This window comes from Herpailurus yagouaroundi, unplaced genomic scaffold, assembly GCF_014898765.1.
Source record: "Herpailurus yagouaroundi ecotype Mexico unplaced genomic scaffold, PumYag 221, whole genome shotgun sequence".
Classification (NCBI taxonomy): Eukaryota; Metazoa; Chordata; class Mammalia; order Carnivora; family Felidae; genus Herpailurus; species Herpailurus yagouaroundi.
In genome coordinates, this window is record NW_024412452.1 from 18,225,268 (window position 1) to 18,249,581 (window position 24,314).

Sequence of the window (24,314 nt, forward strand, 5' to 3'; positions counted from 1 at the left end):
TTTCCATTAAAAGTTCCATTAAATTAACATACATATTTTTTATTAGGTCATCTAAGACTTATAGTCATTTATAATTGAATTCTACAAGAAAGATGGTAAGTATGAGGGGTGACTAGAATATAATATGTAAGATCAACTAAACCAACTAGGGGCAAAAATGACAAGTGACAGCTAACTCCGATAAAATAAGCAATAGTTTATGGGGTGCAACACAGAGAAGTGGTTGGATGGAGAAGAGGAGGAGGAGGCAGCAGGCAAAACGAGCAACAAGTGGCCTCAAGCAAGAATGGCTTCATTTTCAGTAAATGTGCCAGGTAGTCTGAACCAGGTAGTTCAAGTTAGTTTCCTAATACCTCACACTGTAGGAATAAAAATGTTGCCTTAAGGCAGAAGTGGGAATGTGCTATGGGAGAAGTAATTTTGGGATCTGCTTATGTAGGGCAGGCCTGAGAAGGAAGCTAAGAGCCAGAGAACAATGTAAGGACAATTAAAGGAAGAGAACTAAGGACAGATTCTACCTACGGAGACAAATTTGCCCAAACCACTTTGCCTGTTGCCAACCATCAATAAGGCCAGGCATTTTATGTTTCAGGCCTCCTTGCCCACTATTTCAGTGCTAGTAATGAAGTGGCTTCAAAGGGATGTTTAAGCTATGCTAAGTATAAACCACAGTGGTACACAGCCATAATATCAGATGTTCCTTGAAACACAGCTGAAAGGGTAGGACTTTGCTTTATGTTACTGTTTTCTAAAGTATATTCTTCAAAATTCTAGTTCAATGGGTGTTATGACTCCTTTTCCCTTGGTCCCTGTGGCCAAGTAAATTTAAGAAGTAATTAAAATTAAATAGGGTTATTTACTGCAGGATACTTCAGAGACCTTAATATGTGTGTTGAGAATCTTCAAGGGTGGTTATTGGGTATGTATGAAAAATTTTCCAAACTTACTTCCCCCTGGAACCCTTCTTTAGTAGAGCATCTCTGGGGGTTAGTGTTCAAAGAACACACACTTTGGGAAAAGCTGTCCAAATACACACTTTTGTGTTAGATATAACTAAAGATGATATTTAAGGTAAAAAAAAAAAAAACATGGCAAGAATGTTTTACAAATGGTAATGTTCACTTAAAAATATTAATCTTCTAAAAAAAAAACGTTTAACCAGCACTCAGTCAGTTTCTAACGATGTGAGATGAGTAAGCAAATTTTTCCACAGATAAAAAAGTGAGGGGGAAGGCTCTGCTATTAACTATATTAGACTGAAAAAAATTTGTGCTTAATGATGCCAAGGAGGTAAAGGATAAGAAAGACTGCTTGCTTTTCTTCTGAATCCGGAATGTTTTGTAAAAGGCCACATTATTTTCAACTTAAATAACTTTTATTCAAACTCTCAAAACAACAGTTTTTGATGCAATCAACAATTTTATTACTTAATAAAATTTGCAGGTTTCGGGGAAAACACACAATAGCAGATTTGAAGAGTTGGTGTCAATGTACCATTTCCCAATTTTTTTGAAAATCAGCACTTACCAGATTGGTATGTCAGTAATTATGATCATACAATGTTCAAGCTGTAAGGGGTTTTTAGAGATGCCTGCGCTTCACAAAGTCTTCATTTTATAGGTAAAGAAACTAGGGCCTAGATAGGTTTAAAGGACTTACACATAACCAGCTAGTGCTCAAGTGTGCCTTTTTTAAAAATTAAAGATAGTTTGTTAATTGTATTCCAAGGGATGTTAATAAGTAATCAAAATCATGTCCATCATGAAGTCAAAATTTTTACATATTTTAAACTAAAATTTATACTTAAGGGAAACACTCTGGACGTATGTGTGTATACATGCATAAATGTATCAATACACAGATATTTTTACCTGAAATTGGTCAGATGTACATGTGTTCATTTCTGGTGACATGGTGTTTGTCTGACCAATGGAAGCGATTTTTTCTGCAGCAGATAGTGGTTTCAATGGTTCCTTGGTGGGTTCTAACATACCCTGAAAAAGGCATATTAGCCATTAATGGGGAGGGGGAGAAATCAACTCAAACTTCATGAGAAAAATCAATGTAGCACAAAGTAAAAACCCAAGTCATTTGGAAAGTGCTAAAGACAAAAAGGAACTACTGTTAAATTTTGTTTAGAGAAAATTTTATAGCACTGTAGTGGAAAATGTTTTACAATAGTACCTTTGGAATCCAAACTTTTGAAGCAAGACCTTGTATTTTAAATCAGATTTGTTTTAAAGTGCCTAGTTATCACTGTTATACAAAAGCATAAGCAATTTGGAATGCCAGGGGTGGGGAAGAGGCAAGCACCACAGTATATGGTATGCAGGCCCTAAGAATCCAACACTTCTGTGACGTTTCAGACACTGAAACAGAAAAGGACATCCTTTGTACCCATTACACCATGGTGGTGCTTGGAGAAGTGAGAATTCTAAAACACACCATCTAGAGAGTGGCACTCTTGGAGGGGCCAAGATGATGGAGCAGCATAGAAGTTCTCTGCTTCTCTCGTCCCTGAAACGCAGCTAGATTAGCATCGAACCATTTTGCACACCTAAAACACATTATCTAATGTGATGGGGTCTACATGCTTCAGTGTATGTTTAGTATTTGAGCCTATCACCACTAGAGGATGGGAGCTTTCATACTTAGTTCCTTGAATTGGCATAGTAGAGAAACAGCCATTTCAGAGGGGAAAACATCTTACATGTTCCACTACGTGTGTTAAAAATCTAACACACTTTTTAAGAAAGGAAGGCACTGAGGATGGAGGTAGAAATAAAGAAGGAAAAAAAAAATCAGCAGTTTGCATCAATACTCTACCAAACACTACTAATAATGGGTAATCATCCAGGTTAATGGCCTGCCAAAAAAAGTTTTAACACATTTTAAAATAACACTTGATAAACTCTTGAATATTTATCAACCAGACTACACAAAAGTCTCCCTTTACTGGGGGGGAAAATATCAAAACTGCTAAGACAGCTTTGTAAGGCTAGAATCTGTAAAATCCACCCCCCCCCTTTTTTTTGTAAGAATCTGTGAATTTCTAAAAACAAGTTTTCAGGACAATCTCTCCTCTTTTCGTGTAATAGGGTATATGCTGGGGCACCTGGGTGGCTTAGCTGGTTAAGCGTCTGACTCTTGGTTTGGGCTCAGATCATGATCTCACGGTTCCTGAGTTTGAGCCCTGTGCTGCGCTCTGAGCTGACAGTGCAGAGCCTGCTTGGGATTCTCTCTCCCCACCTCTCTTCTCTGACACTCTCCTGCTCGTTCTCTCTCACGCTCTCTCAAACTTAAAAAAAAGATAGGGTGCATGCTAACTAAAGCAATTTATAGATGCAATCTTTTTAAGTTTATTTTGTGTGTGTGTGTGTGTGTGTGTGTGTGTGTGTGTGTGTGTGTGTGAGAGAGAGAGAGAGAGAGAGAGAGAGAGAGAGAGAGAGAGAAATATATCCCAAGCAGGTTCCATGCTGTCAGAGCAGAGCCCCACGCAGGGCTCAATCCTGAGAACCATGAATTCATGACCTGAGCCGAAATTAAGAGTCAGACGCTAACCACCCAAGTGCCCCACACAAATTCCATTCTTAACGATGATATTTTATAAAAGGCTTTCCTCCAAAGCTTGAATGAAAATAAATTCGTGGTCTGACTCATCAGCATATACATTCTGCACGCTTTCTAGTGTGCCCTTATGTAAAGAGACCATGCATTCAGCAAACAATTACCAATCTTAGCCAACTTTTCTAATGTCAACTATCACTTAAATCAGTGGTCCTCAAAGTGGTCCCCAATCAGTAGTTTTTGCATCACCTGGGAACTCGTCAGATACGTAACCCCACCCCTACTGAATAAGAAACTCAATGGTGCCCAGCATTCTGTTTTAATACATCTTCCAAGCAATTCTGATGCATGTTTTTTATAAAGTATTTTTTTAATGTTTTATTTTTGAAAGAGTGAGAGCAGAGGAGGGGCAGAAAGAGAGGGGGGGCAGAGGATCTGAAGGAATCCAAAAACACAAACACATCCTTGGGCTGAGGATCCAAAGTGGGCTCAGGCTCTGCACTGACAGCAGCGAGCCCGATGCACAGCTCAAACTCACAAACTGTGAGATTATACCCAACCTGAAGTTGGATGCTCAACCGACAGAGCCACCCAGGTGCCCCAATTCTGATTCATATTAAGGTCTGAGAACCAGTGACTTAACTGACCACTTCAGGTACTACTGCTTCCGATGAGACCAAAAGATACTGAACACCTTATCTGTGTAAAGCACCATGGGAAAAATTCAGGTATAATTAAAATCTGAAACCAGATATGAAAAAGAATGTTTCTAAACATAAGGCATCATAAAGATGGAGGAGGAGAGATGTATTCACTAAATCAACTTTGGTATTAAAAGCTTATAAAAATGGTAGAGTTATTGCTAATAAAGATTGTAATTAAGGCAGAAAAATAAAGCAAGAATATCCCTCTCTAATTCCTCACAAAATTTAAAGAACTGGCTCATGCCTGAGCCTACACATAAGGATTAAGTAGGTTACCGCCCCCAGTGTGCTGAATGAAAACTCCTACAAATTAAATTCATACTTTCTACCTCAGTATGTGACAGTAACACCAACCACCTCTAGAATGCTACTCCTTGAGGAAAAAAGAAATGCAAATAACCGAAGGTTAGAGTATGTCCTGGATTATATTTACCCACAACAGCAAACAGTATAGGGATAATCAAGGTGTTTTGAAAATACAAGGTAAGTTACATTTGTAAAGGAGAGAAACTGATAAAAAGATTCAAGCACAGGTTTTTGTCTAATTCCACAAAACTACAAAAACAAAACAAAGTAAAACATTCCAATTCAAATCAATAATTAGGCCTTATTCATGGAAAAGTTTTGTAGATTAAAAAAGGTCAAATTTCACAGCAAATTCATTTTTGCATGCACATAAGGTTGTATAAATTCCATACCAAGCTATATTTTTCTTTCTTAAACATTTTTCCTGGTTTTCAAAAGTTATTGGTGAAAGAATTTAATTCACCAATAACTCAAAGACACACCAAAAAACACAAACACATCGAACTTCAAAGTGTGACTGAGTCTTGAGAAGGTACAGAAAGAAAATTCCTCAGTTATCCTGGACTACCTGGCATATCTGAAAAAACAAAATTCAACATATTTAAAAAATTAATGGAAAAAAACTGAGGACCGATTATGGGTCCTGGCCCATTTTCAATTACTATCATTTGGTATTCCCAAGGTTTTAAGACACATCCATCCATAGCTTCAACAGTGCATGATTTAAAACTGATCACAACTGGGTTACAACAAATGCTATCTGAGCCTTCAAATACTTCAGCTTCCACTTTTTAAAAGCAAATTTAGGAAGAAAAACAAGAAGGAAAGAAGAAAAAGCAAGACCTCTAAAGGTACATTTTACAAAGAGTTATGAGCACTATATTACTAGGATAAAGATAATCTTCAATCTAAAACAAAACAGTGTCTTTAATTAATACAGCAAGATGTCCTTAAATCAAGACTTGAAGGGATGAGATGAAAAAGGATATTAATACTTATTCCCTTAATGTTCCCACACTAGACACCCCTTAACATATACTTTCCACATCATGCCACGTAAGATAATTTTATAGAATGAATGCAGCAATGATAAATAGGTACAGGGACATTTTGTACTTACCAATCCTGCTGCATACATGGGCACTATAACAGGCTGCTTCTTGTTACCCGTGAAGAGCTACACATGTGTGTTAGAGAAAAAGAATGTATATTCAGAGAATGAGATGTCATACACTGAAACAGTTAACATGTTATTGCATACATTGTGAAATATAAATAGAAGAAATTGTTAAGTTGCCCATATGGGCTTGTATTTTGGATCTGTTACTACAATTCCTCTATTTTATAGTTAATGAAAAACATTACAAACAACCTTTTCTAAAAGTAAGAAATATTGACTGGAGAAAAATTTAGATGCATTTATGTTTAAGAGCTGGCATATTCAAAATACATGAGCATTTAAGCCAACTAACATTTATTTTTCTGAGGAACTAGCTTATCACAGCTTGAACAAAAGTGTAACAGAATTTAAAAACACCCATAGGTCCACTAAAGGATCTTCCAAGGTACTAACAAAACTCACAATGTTTCGGGTGTCTATTCCCAAGGAGCACAAAAGCTTCTTGTTGCTATGGGAGCCACCCCACTGATATCTCAAGCCATGTGCATCGTGGATGTCCTGTAGCTCGGTCCACACATCCAGCAGTTCCCTGCAAAGGTCATGATGAAGCCATCAACAATGGGTTACTCAATAGCTTTCACCATGAATCCTAGTTTTAATGTGACTGTGACATATTATACATTCCAGTTAATCTTGTGTTTAACATGAGTATACAGCTATTTTCTGAATAAAATCAACTGCCACCACTTATAGTCATTAAAGTAGCTAGTAGCTAAGCTAAACTCATTTGAAACAGTATGTCAGTAATCAACCAAAATTTAGCCTGTATGTTTTTTCAATTGTAAAAAATATTTTTTTTAATTTTATATTTTTTTAACATTTATTTATTTTTGAAAGACAGAGACCACAAGTGGGGGAGGAGCAGAGAGAAAGGGAAACACAGAATCCGAAGCCAGCTCCAGGCTCTGAGCTGTCAGCACAGAGCCTGACATGGGGCTTTAACTCACAAACTGTAAGATCATGACTTGAGCTGAAGTCTGATGCTTAACCGACTGAGCCACCCAGGAGCACCAAACTTTTTTTTTTTTTTTTAACGTTTATTTATTTTTGAGAGAGCACGAGCAGGAAGGAGAGGGGCAGAGGGAGAGGGACACACAGAATCTAAAGCCGGCTCCAGGCTCTGAGCTGTCAGCACAGTGCCTGACATGGGGCTCAAACTCACAAACTATGACATCATGAGCAGAAGTCAGATGCTTAACTGACTGAGCCAACTGGGCACCCCTTAAAACAAAAATATTTAATATTTAAGAGGAGGAAAGAAATCATTCAGCATTCCACCATATTACTATAGCTATTTAATATGCTTTCTCTTTGAGTCTTGATCCACAAACACACAACTGCAATTACAGCAAATACATAATTTTGTATTCTTTTCTCAGATTTTAAGCATTTCCTCATCTACATGTATACATTTTCCAATGGTCATGTAACATTCTGTTAGACACATGAATCATTATTTGACCACAACCTTATAGTTTAAATAAGTTATTTTCACTGTTCATCTCCTATTGTTAGTAAGGCAAATTATCTTCCTGTATTTTACAGTGTATTTTGTTGTAGAGTTGTGTTATTTCCCAAAATGAATCTCTTGGAGAGATTTCTGGGTCTCAGAGTATGAACTACTGTACAACTAGCATATTTTTAAATAACACATCTACACAGTTTTAAGATGGTAAAGCATAAACCTTTTTGTCCCGTTCTCAGAAATCACCCCCAAAAAACCAAGAAGCAAATCATAATCTCCATATTAAAAAAAAAATTAAGAGATAACTAAAACTTTGCACCACAAACTTTGAGGTCACAAAGAGGGATGAAGGAGGGACTTGTAAGGGAGAGAATATGTTCAGAGGTGGAGTAATGAGATGCAAGAGTCCAGGAATAACTTTGAAATTAAAATTAGATAATCAATCTAGCTCCTCTAATAATTAATAGGACTTCCAGAAAGAAAATAATGGAGGGAAAGTAACTGTATTGGTATTATACTGGTAACTGTCAATTCAAGAGAACTGCCCAATACTGAAGGACAGAAGCCTCCAGATTGAAAGGTCATATACCTAGTGTTCAGTCCAATTAATAAAGACTCATATCAAGATACTTAATTGTGAAATTTCAGAATACCCACAACAAAAAAATCCTAAATTACAAATTTAACATAAGGGTAGAATAAAAATTTTACTACCCATGTACCTTTATTTCTCAGGAGGCTATCAGAGGATGTGCCCCACCAATATGGGCTCTAAGTGAATGGCAATCCCAAGATACCATGTTTAAGAAGCCTAGATTGAATCCATCCCAAATTGGGATAGAATGGTGGAAGGCTCAGGGAAAAAAAATGGAGTGGCTAGCCTGACAGGTTTGATCATAACCTGGAGGGTAGGAAAAGACTGAGTAAATGAAAAAGAGAGGCAACTATTAAGTCCAAGGAGAAGCTTACTATAATGGAAATAGTGGCTTAGCAATGAACACTACTCACATGATTAAAATAATGAAAATACCAAATATCAACTTAACAAAAAACTATGATGTAAGTCATACAGGGAAGATGAAGGGAGGAGAAGAGCACATGTAAAGTCTAAATTCACACTTATCATACTCAGAAGTCAAAAGATAATATATCAAATCGACTGAGGAGAGTAAGGATTTAGAAGTATTTGAAAAAGCGTTCAAAAATGGAATAGGGAGGTTTTTTTTGTTTTGTTTCAGCACAATATGATTTTTTAAACTTCAACACAATGTTACAAGAACATTTTAGAACCCTGATGTTTTAAGGTAACTGTTGTTCTAATTTATAAGGTTAAAACTAAAGAACATACATGCTATCTAAAAACTGTCTACTACTTACCCACTTTCAGCTAAGGCCTCTCTTGTTTTTATTGGGAAGGTGCTTGTTTCCAGCAAGTGCTTCAGGGAAGTAACTTCTTCTTCAGTATCAGGGATAAATATTGAAGGAAAACAGGCTTCGAAAATTCGCTCCAGGCGGTTTAGTAAAGCTGTCTGCATCAAAACAACCCCCCCAAAAGTTTAATTTCTCTAATTTTAATGATTTTAGTTTTATCATCATCAACACACATACACACACACACACCTCTGACCCCACACCCTGTCCACTACTACAGGAGAGGGAGGTTCACTATCAGTCAGGTACAGGAAGCACTAAGTCAAAGGAGCATAACTACTTGCAGAACAGATGCTCTAAATGATCACTTTAAATACTCATGGTGATACAGTGGCGACAAGTAAACGTAGTCATATGCCAAGCAACATAGCTGGTACTTTGCAAACATTACTTTATTAGTCTATTAAAAAATTCAAAGAAGAAATTAACTACTCAATTGTATAATGAGAAAGCAATCGCAAAGTGTGAATTATCTACCCAAAGCAAAACCAAAACCAAACAGCAACATTCATAAAAGCAGGCGGCATTCATATTCTATCACGGGATGTTCCCTACCACCACCCATGTACTCTAGATTTAGGAACAATTAAATTGAAGGTTTGTGAAAAGTATTATGCTATATCATAGTTGAGGAGAACTTTTTTCTTGAGCATAAAAACATTTGAATTTTAAAACACTTTTAGAAATATCTCTGCTAAAAGAACAAAGTAGGAAAGAATGTCTTATTTTTACTAAGAAAAGCAATAGCTCATTTTTCATTTTGATGATCTGTGTTATCTTTTAAAAATCCCACTTCTTTACTCTTCTGTGGTGTATACAGGTGTATTTTTGAATACAACACTGCCTTTCTTCCAAGAATGGATATTCCCTAGAGTATTTTTACTGAGAACACTGGCATTTTGAAGTATTTTCTTTAATTAAAATTTGCTGAATTTATATTCACTTACACTTTTTGGGGTACTACTAGGTTATTCTACATGTGCAGCCCACAGTAACTAACATTTATCCCCACTTTCCTAAGTGTATCTCAGACACATGTAAAATATTTTCAACTTAACTCAATTTACCGCTTAAACATCAAATAGGAATACAAACTGTTAAAGACTGTCGGAAGTGTACTACTGAAATGCTATCGAGTACACAAGAAAATGCCACATCATGGTGGTATTTCCTGCCAAGTAACAAAGACAAGTTAACGCTTGATTTCTGTTGTTTAGCACAGTCAGCAAACAGGAAAATGAAAAACAAAAGGAAAATATCTTCCAGATTTTCCAATCCAAAAATCTCTTTTGGAAGCAGTATCAGAGCAAAAACTTAACAATGCATAATTAGTCTCAGGGTACTCTTCTGCTATCTCTACAAAAGTTATTCTAACACCTTCATTATATTCATGTGTGTGATATGGGAAAAGGTTCTCAGTATCAATTATGAAACCTACAGTAAAGAGTAGACTCAAGATCCCAAGGCTCGTGAAACTTGAGTGTGTCAAGGGGACCGGCACTTACTTGCTTCAACAGAGGGAATGGACAGACATTACTTTTAAAGGGATCAGATAACCATCTAATTGGAAACATGATGAGCACAGGCTCCTTCTGGGCAGACAAGGTAAACAAAAACTCACATATGACCATATTTTACTTCTCTGTAAATTAAAATTGAATCTCTCTTGTATCCTCTTTGTTATCCTTTTCGTGGGAAAGAAAAAATATTTGTCAAAAGAAGCAATGACCCCAAAATACATTCAGTCATTTGGGCAATATTACATCTAACTACCAAGTCTTAGGTACAACAGTGAGCAAATTCTTAAAATGAGTGGAATGTATGTGAACATTACATTCACTTCAAGTTTTTACATCTTCCCCCTCTCATACAGAGTATAAATTACATGGGAAATTTAAAAGACAGTTCCATTTGTCTTTAAGGTTAGATATTACATTCGATTGCTTCAAATATTTTGTTGAATGAAGTGGAGCAAGGGTCAGAATTTTTTTCTATACAGGGCCAGATAGTAAATATTTTCAGCTTTGCACCAGCCATAAACAAGTAAGTGTGGTGTGTTCCAATGAAACTTTATTTACCAGAACAGGCGGCCAGATAGAACAGGCCATAGTTTGCAGATACCTGTGGTATGGCAGTAAATAACAAAGATTCAAATAATCAGAACCCACTAACTGAAAAGCACCATCCACCACAAGGAGGAACTCTAACAATTTAACAAGAAAGCAGCTAACAGAATTAAAGATTTTGACGAAAATTGAATTTCCTCTGACATTTTGCTTTAAAAGTACATCGATTTCCAACTATCAGACTATTTCCAACTATGAGACTAGTCTGATAGAAGGGAATCCTCTAGAAAGAGTTCCATACTAATATTTTGTTCACGGTAATAAATGCCAAATTTCATTTGCTACTAGTCAATTCCAGTAAGTAAATGGCTGATGTAACTATAATACTTCAGTGGAGGACTGTGGACGCAAGGGGCTGAGACTCCGCTTCTGGATTTATAAACTGGAGACATCAGGGGCAACCTCACAGGGTGGGTGACGAGTTACAGGATTAAATACTTGGCACCCAGTGTGTGCTCAAGAAGTGGTAACTTCTTCTTACTACTATTGTTATTGTACAGATGATATGCAGAAACAGAGTGGCCTACCAAGGAATAAAGTAAATGTCAAAACTAGATTCTAAGCTCACTAGGGATGTTGCTCTACCACTACTTGGCATTCTAAATCATTAAGAAAATATTTGTCTCAGACTATCAATTTCTACATTATAACAAGAAAATAATACAAATTTTTGCACCTTCTCCAAGACCCTCCAACTTAATTGGAAAATAAGTACCAATTTAAAAACGTCTATCATTAAGAACCACTTTTATAAATAGAACGTGTTACTGCTACTCCTTGTGGATTTTAAACTTGGGAAATTGGTAAACATTTTGCTTGACATTTTGGCATTTGTGACTCAAATCTTGATCACACTATAAAATGCAAAGTGTGCAAATCACACGTTGGGGGTGTTTGAGTGTTTTACTTCCCAAGAAGCACAATAAAGTTACAAGTTCAAAATGTAATGGAACATAGTCCAAGGAACTTGGTAAGTAGAACAGGTTTAAGAACATAGCTAACATAATGCTCGAAAGAGAAATTAAACAACTCACCACAAGAGTCTCTCTTGTGACCAAACAGAAAGGTTTCTTTCAAGAAACCGATTTTCTAAAAGACTGTAATCACACAGTAAATTAAAAAAAAAATTGTTTGAGATATTTGAGACATATGAGCACAAGATAAAAGTTATATATGAAAACTGTGATATTGGTAAAAGTTTTTAATTATTAATTTTAACTGTTGTAATATCTATATAAATTTTTTCTTCAATATAAGCCATGGATAGTTTAATACATACAATAGCCTTAAACCAAATCAGTAATAAAATTAATATCACATCAACACTAGGGTTACTGAAATGAATTATTTAACTTGGGTTTATTCTACTGTGTAAGAGTAAAAAATAACTTTATATTACTCTACCTAGTAAGAATTCTTGTTTCTATATAGATTGTATCCAGCCATAAGAGGCAAGCTACTCCTAGTTTTGATTAAATGGGGATACTACACAGTTTTGAACTCCTTGGAGCAGACTGACTCAAAAAAAGATGTGAATTTAACAGTAATGTTTATTAACACATTACAGTACGTGTGGACTTGTATTAGATGTAAAATTCTAAAATATTATATTTTATTATTTGGAATTAGTGGTAAAGTCAGACTGGCTATGCTCTAGTTTCCCTCAGCAGATAAGGCAGCATATGGAAAGCAAACAATATCAGTACAGCCTAGTTCAAGAAAGTGAAAGATCAAAAGATGTCCTCTGAAACTGTCACAAACAGCACAAGCTTGATACAGTGTGTTATGTTTTTCATTTAATGCTTATGCAGTGCTTATCACATGCCAGGCGTTATTCTAAATGCTTTATGAATATTAGCTCACAGAAGAACACAGATGAACCATCAGAGGGAAGTAACAGTAATCTTATCCCCATTATCTAGATGAGAAAAACGGAGCACTAAAGAGGTTAATTTGCCCACAGTCAGATGAATATTACATGCTGAATCCTAATCTAGGAGGTACAGTTTCAGAGTCTGTGCTCTTAAACACTAGATTATGTTGCCATCAAAGCAGTTCGAAGTTCAATTTCTAAAAATTATAGGAGCTTTGAGGGTGGGGACTATGTCTCATTTCGAATCTCCAGTACTTAGGTTCGTGCATATAGTGGATATAAAAATGTTAGCTAAGTCAGTGTGCACTTAAAAAAAAAAAAAAAGCACTTCACCCTTATTTAAGACTGCAGGGGGCATGTTTGTTCTACTTATGAAAGTAGATCTTATTATAAGCCATCTAAATCATTTTTGTACATAGATTGGATATATTTATATAATTGTAACAAGTATAAATAACCAAATGCCTTTATGTTCTAGGTACTATGTTTGATACTTACATATGTTACTTTACTAATCTTTAAAAACAAAACAAAACAAAAACAAATCCTGAAAGGTATTACTGTTTCCACATTATAGATGCAACTAAAGCTCATGGAGATTAATTAACCACAGTCTCATGTTGGTATGGTACACAGCAAGGATTTGATCCCAAGTCTGACTCCAAAGTCTCTTTTCACCAGATCATGCTTTTACCCACTTTTTGTCGTCTTTCAAACATTTGTAGCCATTAGGTAAGAGATTCAACTGTTAACTGCTGAGGTGATGACCACACTTAAAGCAATTATTTCATCTATATAATTCATAGTTTTTAACAAAGCAAATTATAAATTTTTACTAAAGAGTGATGCACTGTAAATTAATGAGAAGGTAAGAAGTACCCACACATTTAGCATACTAGTTAGCTGAGGTTACAATAGTAACTGCATAGCAAACTAAATAAAATAACATTCACATCAATTACCTGACTTTTATCTTTTTAAGAAGTTGGGATTAAAAAAATGTTCATTGGGGCACCTGGGTGGCTCAATTAAGCGTCCAACTTCGGCTTAAGCCACGATCTCCTGGTTCATGAGTTTGAGCCCCATGTTGGGCTCTGTGCTGACAGCTCAGAGCCTGGAGCCTGCTTCAGATTCTGTGTCTCCCTTTCTCCCCACCCTCTCCCGCTCAAGCTATGTCTCTCTCTCTTAAAAATAAACACCTTTTTTTTTCAATTTTTATTTGAGTGATCGAGCGAGTGGGGGAGGAGCCGACAGAAAAAGGGAGAGAGAATCCCAAGCAAGCTCCACACTTAAGTTCAAGCCCCACGTCAGGCTCCACATTACGACTGTGAGATCATGACCTGAGCCGAAATCAAGAGATGGACACTTAACAGACTGAGCCACACAAGCGACCCTCAATTAATGCCTTTTAAATGCTTTTAACTTCAAAGCCAAAGAGGAAAAACAGTCATCAGTTCTCTCTTGAATGTGGAATTAGAAAACTGGTGGTTGGTTAGCTGAATACGCATGCCTTTCAATTCACACATGTAGCAAATTCTCAGCCTGGTAAACAGCCTCACGTCTGGCCATTACATGTTTTAAGAACTGGGGGCTCTGATAAATGTACGGTTGAAAGTCAAATGCTATTCAAGGCAGGTGCCAGAGTCCATTTTATTGTCTCTATTCATGTCCAGCGCTAAGACAAAGGAGAAGAGCATGGTGCTCAGAAGAGTTCCTAACCTGTCAAAACTATTCTGAGAACAGAAACTAGCCCCAAGCAGTAGCCAGAACTCGAGATACTCTCACACAAATTCTCATTTGCCTCCAATACTTTCTGCCATTCACCAAAAAATGCAGTTGGCATCACTATCTCTTGCACCTTTACAGACCATTTTCCAAGAAGTTCATTTCTGAGATTTTTCAGTAGCAACTAATATTTATTGAACACTTATGTGCAAGAGAACGTGGTAAACACACTGACACGTACAATTTTATTTTACTTTCAGAGTGAGGCATTTTAAATAAGTACTATTATTATTCTCTAAATCTAAGGTTCAAGAAAGTGACTAATACAAATTAGTGTTGAAACCTAGATCTGAATCTGGCAGTATAACAACACCAGAGCATCGCTTTCAAGCACTCACTGTATGTACCCAGGGCCAAGGCCTAAGGCCCACAATAACTTTAGGAATTCATGAAAATGTTTTAATAGCTAATATTAATATATTCATCTTTACACCAAGTTATAAAATAGAATTTTAAATATCTTTTATGGGTAAGTCATATAAAAGTCATATGTGGCCCTGGCTATATTGCTCTCAAAAGGTACACTGGCTTTTATCTTTCCCAATTTTCTCCTTTTCATATATTTGTTTTCCTATCAGGGTCCTTTATTACCTTCAATGTCTCTATAATAACAATTATTACTTTTTCAAACCAGGTATGATTTCTGGGAAAGCACAAATGCTCAGCTATCCAATGGTTTAATTCATCAGTGGGGGCAAAGCATTATGTATGAATTCACTTATACTCATTCTCAGGTCTGTCATATCTCCATGTTTAGGGTAAAGGCATATAAGCAGCTGTTTCATTTTATTCACTGATGCAAACAAGTCATATTATTAAATGCAGAGTTTACCAACCGGTAGGTCCCAGTCACAAATACGTTATAAATCTCCCCTAAATCCTGAATGCTACACAGGGAAAAATGGCACTCCCGCTTATTAAATTAATGTTATGTGTCAACTTGACTGGGCCATGTGCCCAGACAACTGGTCAAACACTGTTCTGGGTATGTGTGTGCAGGTGTTTCTGGATGAGATTAACATCTGAATTGGTAACCTGGGTAAGGCAGATTGTCTTCTCTAATATGAATGGGCCTCATGCAATCAATTGAAGACAGCTTGAGGACTGTAGTTGGTACTTCTCTGCCCCAATCCCTTATTAGTCTCTTTCTCTCTCCCTCCCCCAAGTCCATCCATCTGTCTGTCCATCCACCCATCCATCCTGGTTCTGTTTTTCTGGAGAACCCCAAATACACCCCTATTTTGTAAACGACTCTACTGGAGTATAAGAAGTATATTGAAAATATTCAGTTTTCCAAAGGGTAAGACCAGCACCTAGGATCCTAGACTCTGGGTCTTATGCCATTCACATGCAGACCTTCTTAAAACCATCTTGTATTTAAGGTTAATTCCTAAAGTTCCTTCAACATACTTCTAGTTAGTTTTCTTCCTTAGGAACAAAAGTTGATTAATATTAACAGTTTTAACGTTGATAAGCATTAGATCTTGCTCTGAGGTTGAAGTTTAATTTTTTTTTTTTTTAAATGTTTGTTTTTGAGAGAGACAGAGATAGAATGCGAGTGGGTTGGGGCAGAGAGAGAGGGAGGCACAGAATCTGAAGCAGGCTTCAGGCTCCGAGCTGTCTGCGGACAGCCTGATGTGAGGCTCGAACTCACAAGCTGTGAGATCATGACCTGAGCTGAAGTTGGACGCTCAACCGACTGAGCCACCCAGGTGCCCCTGAAGTGGAAGTTTGGAAGAAACATAAAATCCACTGGGTAATTTAATCTTCCATTTAAGAGGTCACCTTATGCCTTGCCATTATTAAATATTAAGTAAGATATCAAGTACAATCGACACTTGTACACTTTATCAATTCCCAATTTCAAGCTATATAAGAAGAGTGAACAACTGTAATATTCACCATGCTCTAAAAAGATGGTTTGGCCTTTCTGCACAATTTGTGCATAAATCTAACCAAGTATTTCCACCTATTTTGGAATTAAACACCAGAATGTCAATTTTTCTGAGGGAAAAATAACACAAGAAATATTAGTTTCAGGTGTATGACATAATGATACGAAATGTATATATTGCAAAATGATCACCACAGTAAGTCTAGTTAATAGCCATCCCATACAGTTACAAATTTTTCTTGTGAGAACTGTTACAATCCATTTTCTTAGAGATTTTCAAATATACAATACAGTATTATTAACTATAGTCACCCTGCTGTACATTATACATCCCCAGGACTTGTTTATTTTGTAACTGGAAGTTTATACCTTTTGACCACTTAATTTATTTGGTTGCTTACTTCTGTTTTCAGTAATAAGTTCAGGTGTTCATCTACAGAAAGGAAAACCTGCACAAATCTTAGGCAGATGAGTAAATAAAGGTGAAAATGCAGAATTAGAGTCAGTTTGAGAATGCTGACTTCCCAGCAAACAAACGATTTATTTATTATTTAGCAGGTTTTTTTTTTTTTCTTTAATTTTTAAAGAGCAAGCGAGTAAGCAGGGGACAGGGACAGGGACAGAGAGAGAGGGAGAGAATCCCAAGCAGGCTCCACACTCAGCACGGAACCTGACGTGGAGCTCAATCCCACGACCCTACTAGGATCATTACCTGAGCCAAAATCAAGAGTCGGGTGCTCAACCAACTGTGCCACCCAGGCACCCCACCAACAATTTGGCTTATTTTACTTTAAAAGTATTCATAATTCTCTTCCTTCTTCTTTTTGGGACACTTAATTTTTAAGCCTCTCAGAAGAAATCATCTAGTAACATTTTCCCAGTCGCATAATCAAGTAGATGGCTAATAAGAAACAATTACTCATAATTTCCTTTTCTATAGCTACTTAATATAGAAATTATCAATTACCTAAATTCTCAAATAACATCCACAGCAATATTTTAAAAATTTTACCAAAACCTCAGAGTTAAATGTTCTACTTATAATATACCTCCTTTACCATACATCTAAGATAAAGTAATCTTGGCTATTTCAATCAACTTTCCTTTCTGGAACATTAACAGGTTAAAAAAAAAAAAAGAAAGAAAACTGTTAAAACAATATATGAAATGGTCTTTTGGAAAAAAGGACTGCTTTGAAAGTAAGGAGGACTTTTTTTTTTTTTTTTTAAATCATCATCTGTTTTGTTTTGAATTTTAGCCCAGAAAGCAAATAATAGTTTGGACCTCTTTCCAATTTGTACAACAGAGATACCACTACTTGTTTTCCTCTACGATGTGTAAGAATGTTAACAAGAAAATGAAATATACTGAGCTCTGGGTTCTCAGAAAAAAATAGTCACTGAAAGGGAAGAATAATTCTCAATAAATAGTCATGCATGACTTTACATCAAGGCTTCAATCCTCTGAGGCGACCAGATCCACATTTGAGAATTAGTTTGACTAAGAACATTTTGTAAGTTTGAAGGATTTCTTCTTGGTTGACTTTTCCCTAAGTAGCAAATTATTACAATAAAGCTGTAACAACTTATGGTCTCTTGACTCAAGGAAGATTTTTTTTTTTAATTTTTTTTTTCAACGTTTATTTATTTTTGGGACAGAGAGAGACAGAGCATGAACGGGGGAGGGGCAGAGAGAGAGGGAGACATAGAATCGGAAACAGGCTCCAGGCTCTGAGCCATCAGCCCAGAGCCCGACACGGGGCTCAAACTCACGGACCGCGAGATCGTGACCTGGCTGAAGTCAGACGCTTAACCGACTGCGCCACCCAGGCGCCCCAAGGAAGATATATTTTATCAGAATATGAAGATATCCTTTTGGTAGCCCCCCAAAAAGGAAAGTATTAAAAAATAGAGACCCAGACAATGTCACAGTGAAAAGAAGAAATCTGAAATGACAACTACACCATTCGTCTCATTTCTCAAAACCAAGAATTGTTCCCCATGTTTCTTTAATTGAATTAACCGAGCTATGAATCTTAAAAGACTCACAACATTCTGTCAAAGCAGAATTTGGACAAAACCACTTGAAGGCACTCTGTTTAAGGCAGAATTGTTGCATCCATGTTAAGACTGAACAGGAATAAATCATTTTAAGTTTTACCACTAAAACCCTAATGTTCACTGTCATTAATATGTGAAGATTTCTGTGCTGTCCCCAACACTTAACAAGTAGGAGAAACATTTTAAGAAAAATATCAGTAAATCTAATCCTCTCCTAGGGGGCTTAATGTACTTTTCCAGCAGATTCTGCAAAAGGAAGAAACTGCGGGCCACAAGCCTGGATCACAACAGCAGGATAAGAATAAAAATCATTTCCAACTCAGTCACTTACTCAGCATGCCTTACCCATTTCCTTACCTCAACTTCCTTCTAAAACTTATCTTTTAGCCCCTTTCAACAATTTCTTCTTTCCAAAATCCATCTCCAAGTTCTGCTCATTTTCCAAACCCATTCAGCAAAAATAAAAGTCTGAGGACCAAGCCAAACAAATCTCAGGAAGTCTTAATGTATTTTGCTACATCCACATGGTTTTTGCTCTATTTTCACAAAATAGAATCATACTATAAAATTCTTATTTTTCAGTGGATTTTTTCACTCACTTTAAAATTTACTGTCATTTTATCTTCACAAAAGTCCAATGAAGTAGAGGTATGATCTTTTTATAAACAACTGAACTCAGAAGAAACTTGTCCAAAATCATAAAGCTTATAAGAGGCCGAGTCAAGATTCAAACTCAGATTTGTAAGATTATATGAAGCTCATATACTTTACTACCTCTTCTGTCCAGTTGTCAAATTGCAAATAACTTCAACTTGTGTAACAAAAAGGTCCTTTTTGAACTGGTCATACTTTAAAGTTCATTATCTGATGATGCTAAAAGTTCTAAGGCTATAAATTAAAGATCATTCAATACCAGTGTCACCTTACAGTAAGATGAAACTCAACAGGGAAAGGATTAGGTCAAAATCAACAGTCTTGCCTTTGCATTATATAATTAGTTCACTCCTTGCAAGCTTCTACTTCCATAATAAATTAATCAACAGGAAAAATATACATTAGCCAAACCATATAAAAACCGAATTAGCAAATTAAGCTATTCAGACACTCAAAGTCAAATGAAAAGTAATTAGCTATGCACACCACCTGGTAATACCATAACAGTATTTTCACCTATCAAAGCAATGATGTATAGCCATTTCAACTGACACTCAGACTTTGGAAATATTTCCAGTTGAAAATGGTTTGCTTGGCAAAAGATAACTGGAAGAGTTTGGGGAATTTTATTCTCAGTATCTCTAAAAGAAGCTGGTAGGACAAGTGTTCCCTGAAACAGTTGTCAATATAAAGCAGTGATTTTCTGGGGAGTTTTCTTTCCGATACCTCCGGGATTGAGGAAAGGTTAGGTTTAGCACAGGGTACAACTCGGGACCAGGGAATAACCTGGATATTAAGCTGCGCCTCTAGGGGCTACTTTAGGTCAAGATAAATCTCAGTGAATCTTCTCTGAAAAAGTCTGGAACAGACAAGGATAAAGTACAGGCCCTGGCGGGTAAAAATATTCTCCCTGACACTTATTCCCCAATAAGTGTAAACATAAATGTACATATGCAAGAAATTATAAGCAAATAAATACAGTTCTAGTCTTCTTGTACCCTCATCCCATGTCTTTAGTGGCTGTCAAATTATGAAGTCCAAATCTGCTTTGCTCAAATTCTTTTTCTATCCTTCAATTCCCTATAGCCTTCAGCTCAGGTTGAGGTTTCAAATTCTGCTTGCTCTCTGCCACACTCAAAACTGTACTTCAATTTCCTAGGTCTTTGATGGACAAAATTAAGAGACGTTATTTTCTGAAACTTAAAAAAACATCTACTAAATCTGAGTTTAACTTTCTTCTAAAATCACTGTAAAGGCAGAAACTGAAGGATTCACTGGACTAATTAGCTAATTAATGAATTTTTACATAAGTGATATTTATGTTAATCAAAAAAATCAAGCTGCTGAGTTTCTGTAAATATTAAACTCATTGAAATAAAGAAAAACCTCAAACATTACTTATTGTAGGACTGTCCATTTAAAGTTTACCAAAGCATTGTGAAAAATGTAATCCACAAATCAAGCAAGCATTATGTATCATAAGAGACTCCTTCAACAGGTACCCAATTTAAAAATACTTTTTGAAAAGCTGAATTGCCTCCACGGCAATTAGTATATTATACAAAATAGAGAAAACCAGTAAATACCTGAACTGAAGTGGCTGTTTCCTGTAAATGGCCACCAGCAACTGCTCCTTTGTAAGTTGCTAAAGGGACACTGTGCATTTTGGGGGTTCCTGGAGTATCAATCTTTTCATCTGTCCTATGTGACTGCCAGGCTTCCTTTCGATGGTGAGATTCAGCAGCCTGCTGGTCTCCAAAAGTAGCCCAAGAGCAACTATCTTTCTGTCCATCCTCAAAGGCATTCCAATCTACAACTTGGCTAGGCCCAGCTGAACTGAAGTCCGCAAAATCATCAGAGTCTTGAAAAGCACTGCGGTCCTCTCGAATATTTGGCACAGAATCAAAATCTCCAAATTCACCTTCTTGCTCAATTTCCAGTTTTGAAACAGGATCAGTGCCTGTCCCAGAAGACTTTCCCACCAACTCACATTCCTCTGATAAACTATCAGAAGTCTGTTTTAGGTCGGACTCAGTAAATAGAATTTCATCTTGGCAAGAAACAGCATTTGTATCCCCAAATTCTCCAAAGTCATCACCTGGTTCACTAAAATGTGGAAAGTGCTCTGAGGACTCTTCGAAAGTGATATCGCTCATTGAATCTTGGGTACCAGTAACAAAAGGTGGAGTCGTGCCACTGGCTGTGCCGAAGTCACCAAAATCATCCTCGTTAGTATCATTGCAAGTCACGAAGTCATTACTACTGTCACCATTTTTTACACTTAAAGAATCATCCAGAACGTTTTCTTCTGTAGGATCAATGCTGGGGCTTTGGGAGTCAGTAAACTTTTTACTTTCTTCTTTGGAAGAACCAACTTCATCATCAGCATCAGAAGTTTTAATAGAATCCATGCATAGGTCAGCACACTTAGAAGTAAACAAATCAAGTTTTTCCTCAGTTTTACATTCTCTCATACTGGCTTCTGAATTATCAGCTGAGTCTGCCAAACTCCAAGGCTTTGATTGAACGGATTTTAAAAATTCATCCTGTTGCAATGTTGGAAGGCCTTGTTTTTCAGTACTGAAACCTCTGGTACTCATTATGCTTATTTCTGAAACACAAACCTGATCCTCTCCATCAACGTCTCCTTTATCGTCAAAGCTTCTACCCAAAGACAGTGCTTTTACAGAACTCAGTTCACTGACTCTATTAATTTTATTATTTTCCTGAATGGTTAATGCTTCTCTATCATTTAAAACTGCACATCCTGTATCTTCTAGTTGTATCCTTTCCTTTTTGGAAAATGTGGCAAAATCTGCAAACTCCTCAGCAGGACTAGGTGCACAGTCTAAGTTATAGTCAGTACTATGAGTGCTAAGAGGCTTTCGTCCTTTTGAATCGGCTTCGGTGTCCAGATCATCTGTTCCCTGAGGATTTACAGTTTCCAATACTGCAAACCCGTTTGTTAGAATCTCCAGACAAGGAGGCTTTTCACCATTGCAGCTCTCTAACTGCTTGTTTTGATGAACAATATTCGTATCAGTTCTAAAATGTCCTGGAGAGAAACTTTCAGGTGTTCCAACATTCTGTCTCTGCTTCACTATAGTATTTAAATCTCCTGGACTTTCTATGCCATCAATGGAAGTATCTAAAGTTTTAGATGAAATTATTTCTTTGCTGGTGGTAGAAAGTAAAACGTCAGACTGTCCTTTCACAGGAGAAGAAAGTTGAGCAGTGATGTCTTTATCATTACCATTCTTAATGGATTTAAAGCTAGTAAGGCTATCTACATTTTCTGAGAAATCATGAATTGGCATAAAATGGTTTGAAGGTACAAACTCTTCCTTGGGACGAGTATAATCTGGTGTATCAAAGTCAACAAATCCTACACCAGAAGGGCTAACTTCTGAAAACCCACCAAATTCCCCAAATTCATCATCATCATCATCCTCGGCTCCATTGTCTAGTGGTGGTGGGGATGAAGAGTACATTCGAATGATGTCTGGCTCCATTGTTCAATTGCTTTCAAATAATTAATTTACACCTGAAAAAACAAAACAACAGGTTTTTTTTTTTTTTTCTTGGAGGGGACAGATTACGTATACAACGTCTTTCAAAACTCTCTCAAAGCTATTTCAAACCCGTGAAAATTTACAGTGCTTTGTTTTGGACCTTTTAAATTCTTTTTCTCTTAGGTAAGATGACTTTACACAGCTATAATGGCAAAAAAATTTTTTTCTAGTGTAGGTTTCTAAGAACATTGGTGTTACACTACTGAATTTGGGGATTCCAGGAAATTTTGAATAAACACAAAAGTATATCTACAAAATTCTCTCTTGGAGCACTTGTTTATTCTCTTAAGCTTGCTTTCTAGTCCACTGGAGATTCAGGGCCTGCCTTATGGATTTGTGAGTTCTTTATAAATAAGACATGAAAATTTTCTTTAATAATTGCTATTCAATTCAACGTTTATTTCTGACCCAAGTTAAATTTTAACAGACTTTATTTTTAGAGCAATTTTAGGTTCATTGAGATGGTAAGTGAATTCCTAGATCTTCCCCACCCCCATTCATCCACAGCCTCATTTATTACAGACATCCTCCAGCAGAGTAGTATATCTGTTACAACTGATGAACCTACATTGACATACATCATTATTACCCAAAGTCCATAATTTATATTAGGGTTTGCTCTGTGTTGTACATTCTATGTGTTAGGACAAATGCATTAATTACAGTATCACAGAGTAATTTCAATGCTCTAAAAACCGTCAGTTCCATTATACATCCCTCTCTCCCCTGTGCCTGGCAACCACTGATCTTTTTACTGTCTCCACAGTTTTGCCTTTTTTGGGATGTCACAGAGTTGGAATCATACAGTACGTAGACATACATATGTCATACAATATGTAGCCTGTACATACTGTATGACTAGCTTCTTTCATTTAATAACATGCATCTAAGCTTCCTCCAGGTCTTTTTATGGTTGATGGCTCATTTCTTTTCAGCACTGAATAATATTCCATTGTCTGGATGTACCGCATTTTAATTTAGTTTTATAACTTTTCACTACTGAAGTCATTTAAGTTGCAAAAACAGTACAGAGCTCTCATGTATACTCCAACCAGTTTCCCACACTGATAATGCAGTAAATAACTCTCACCTGTTCAAACCAGAAAACTGACATCAGTACACTATTAACTCAGTTACACACTTTGTTTAGATTTGACCATTTTTCTGTGTGTAATTCTATGAAATTTTATCACATATGCAGATTAGATTCAAGTAACCAACACTACAACTAGGATAAGAACTGTTGCAAAAATAGTTCAGTAATATTCATCAATATAAACTCCCTTGAGGTGCCTGGGTAGCTCAGTCAGCTAACCATCTAACTCTTGATTTTAGCTCAGGTCCTGATCTCGAGGTTTGTGGGTTTAAGCCCCATATGGGGCTCAGAGCTGACAGTACAGAGCCTGCTTGGGATTCCACCCCCCCCCCCCCCAATCTCTCTGCCCCTCCTCCATGCTCTGACTCTCTAATTCTCAAAATAAACTTACAAAAACCAAAAACCTCATTCGTGTTACCTCTCAATACACCCTCCCCTAAACCCTAACTCCTGTCAGCCACTGATCTGTTCCCCATAATTTTGCTACTTCATAAGTACTTATTATGTAAATGGAATTACACAATATGTAATTCTTTGGAGGTGTTTTTCCCCCCCACTCAGCTTAATGCCCTTGAAATCCATCCATGTTGTTGCATGTCAA

The 24,314-nt window shown here is 36.6% G+C and overlaps 1 protein-coding gene across 5 annotated transcripts in view; it reads right to left on the bottom strand.

The window, feature by feature from the left end:
• AFTPH (aftiphilin) overlaps positions 1-24,314 on the bottom strand; it is a 68,215-nt gene that overhangs the window by 18,183 nt on the left and 25,718 nt on the right. For 4 of the 5 annotated variants that reach the window (XR_005785459.1, XM_040458266.1, XM_040458267.1 and 1 more), the window contains 5 exons: positions 20,632-22,589; positions 8,600-8,751; positions 6,160-6,286; positions 5,698-5,754; positions 1,872-1,994 (listed from right to left, as the gene is read on the bottom strand). Coding sequence is in view for 4 of the 5 variants with exons in the window: in XM_040458266.1 (XP_040314200.1) it covers positions 1,872-1,994; positions 5,698-5,754; positions 6,160-6,286; positions 8,600-8,751; positions 20,632-22,557 (2,385 nt within the window). In the remaining variant the exon portion in view is untranslated. The remainder of the gene's footprint in view (positions 1-1,871; positions 1,995-5,697; positions 5,755-6,159; positions 6,287-8,599; positions 8,752-20,631; positions 22,590-24,314) is intronic. The other variant, XM_040458269.1, reaches the window with a different exon arrangement.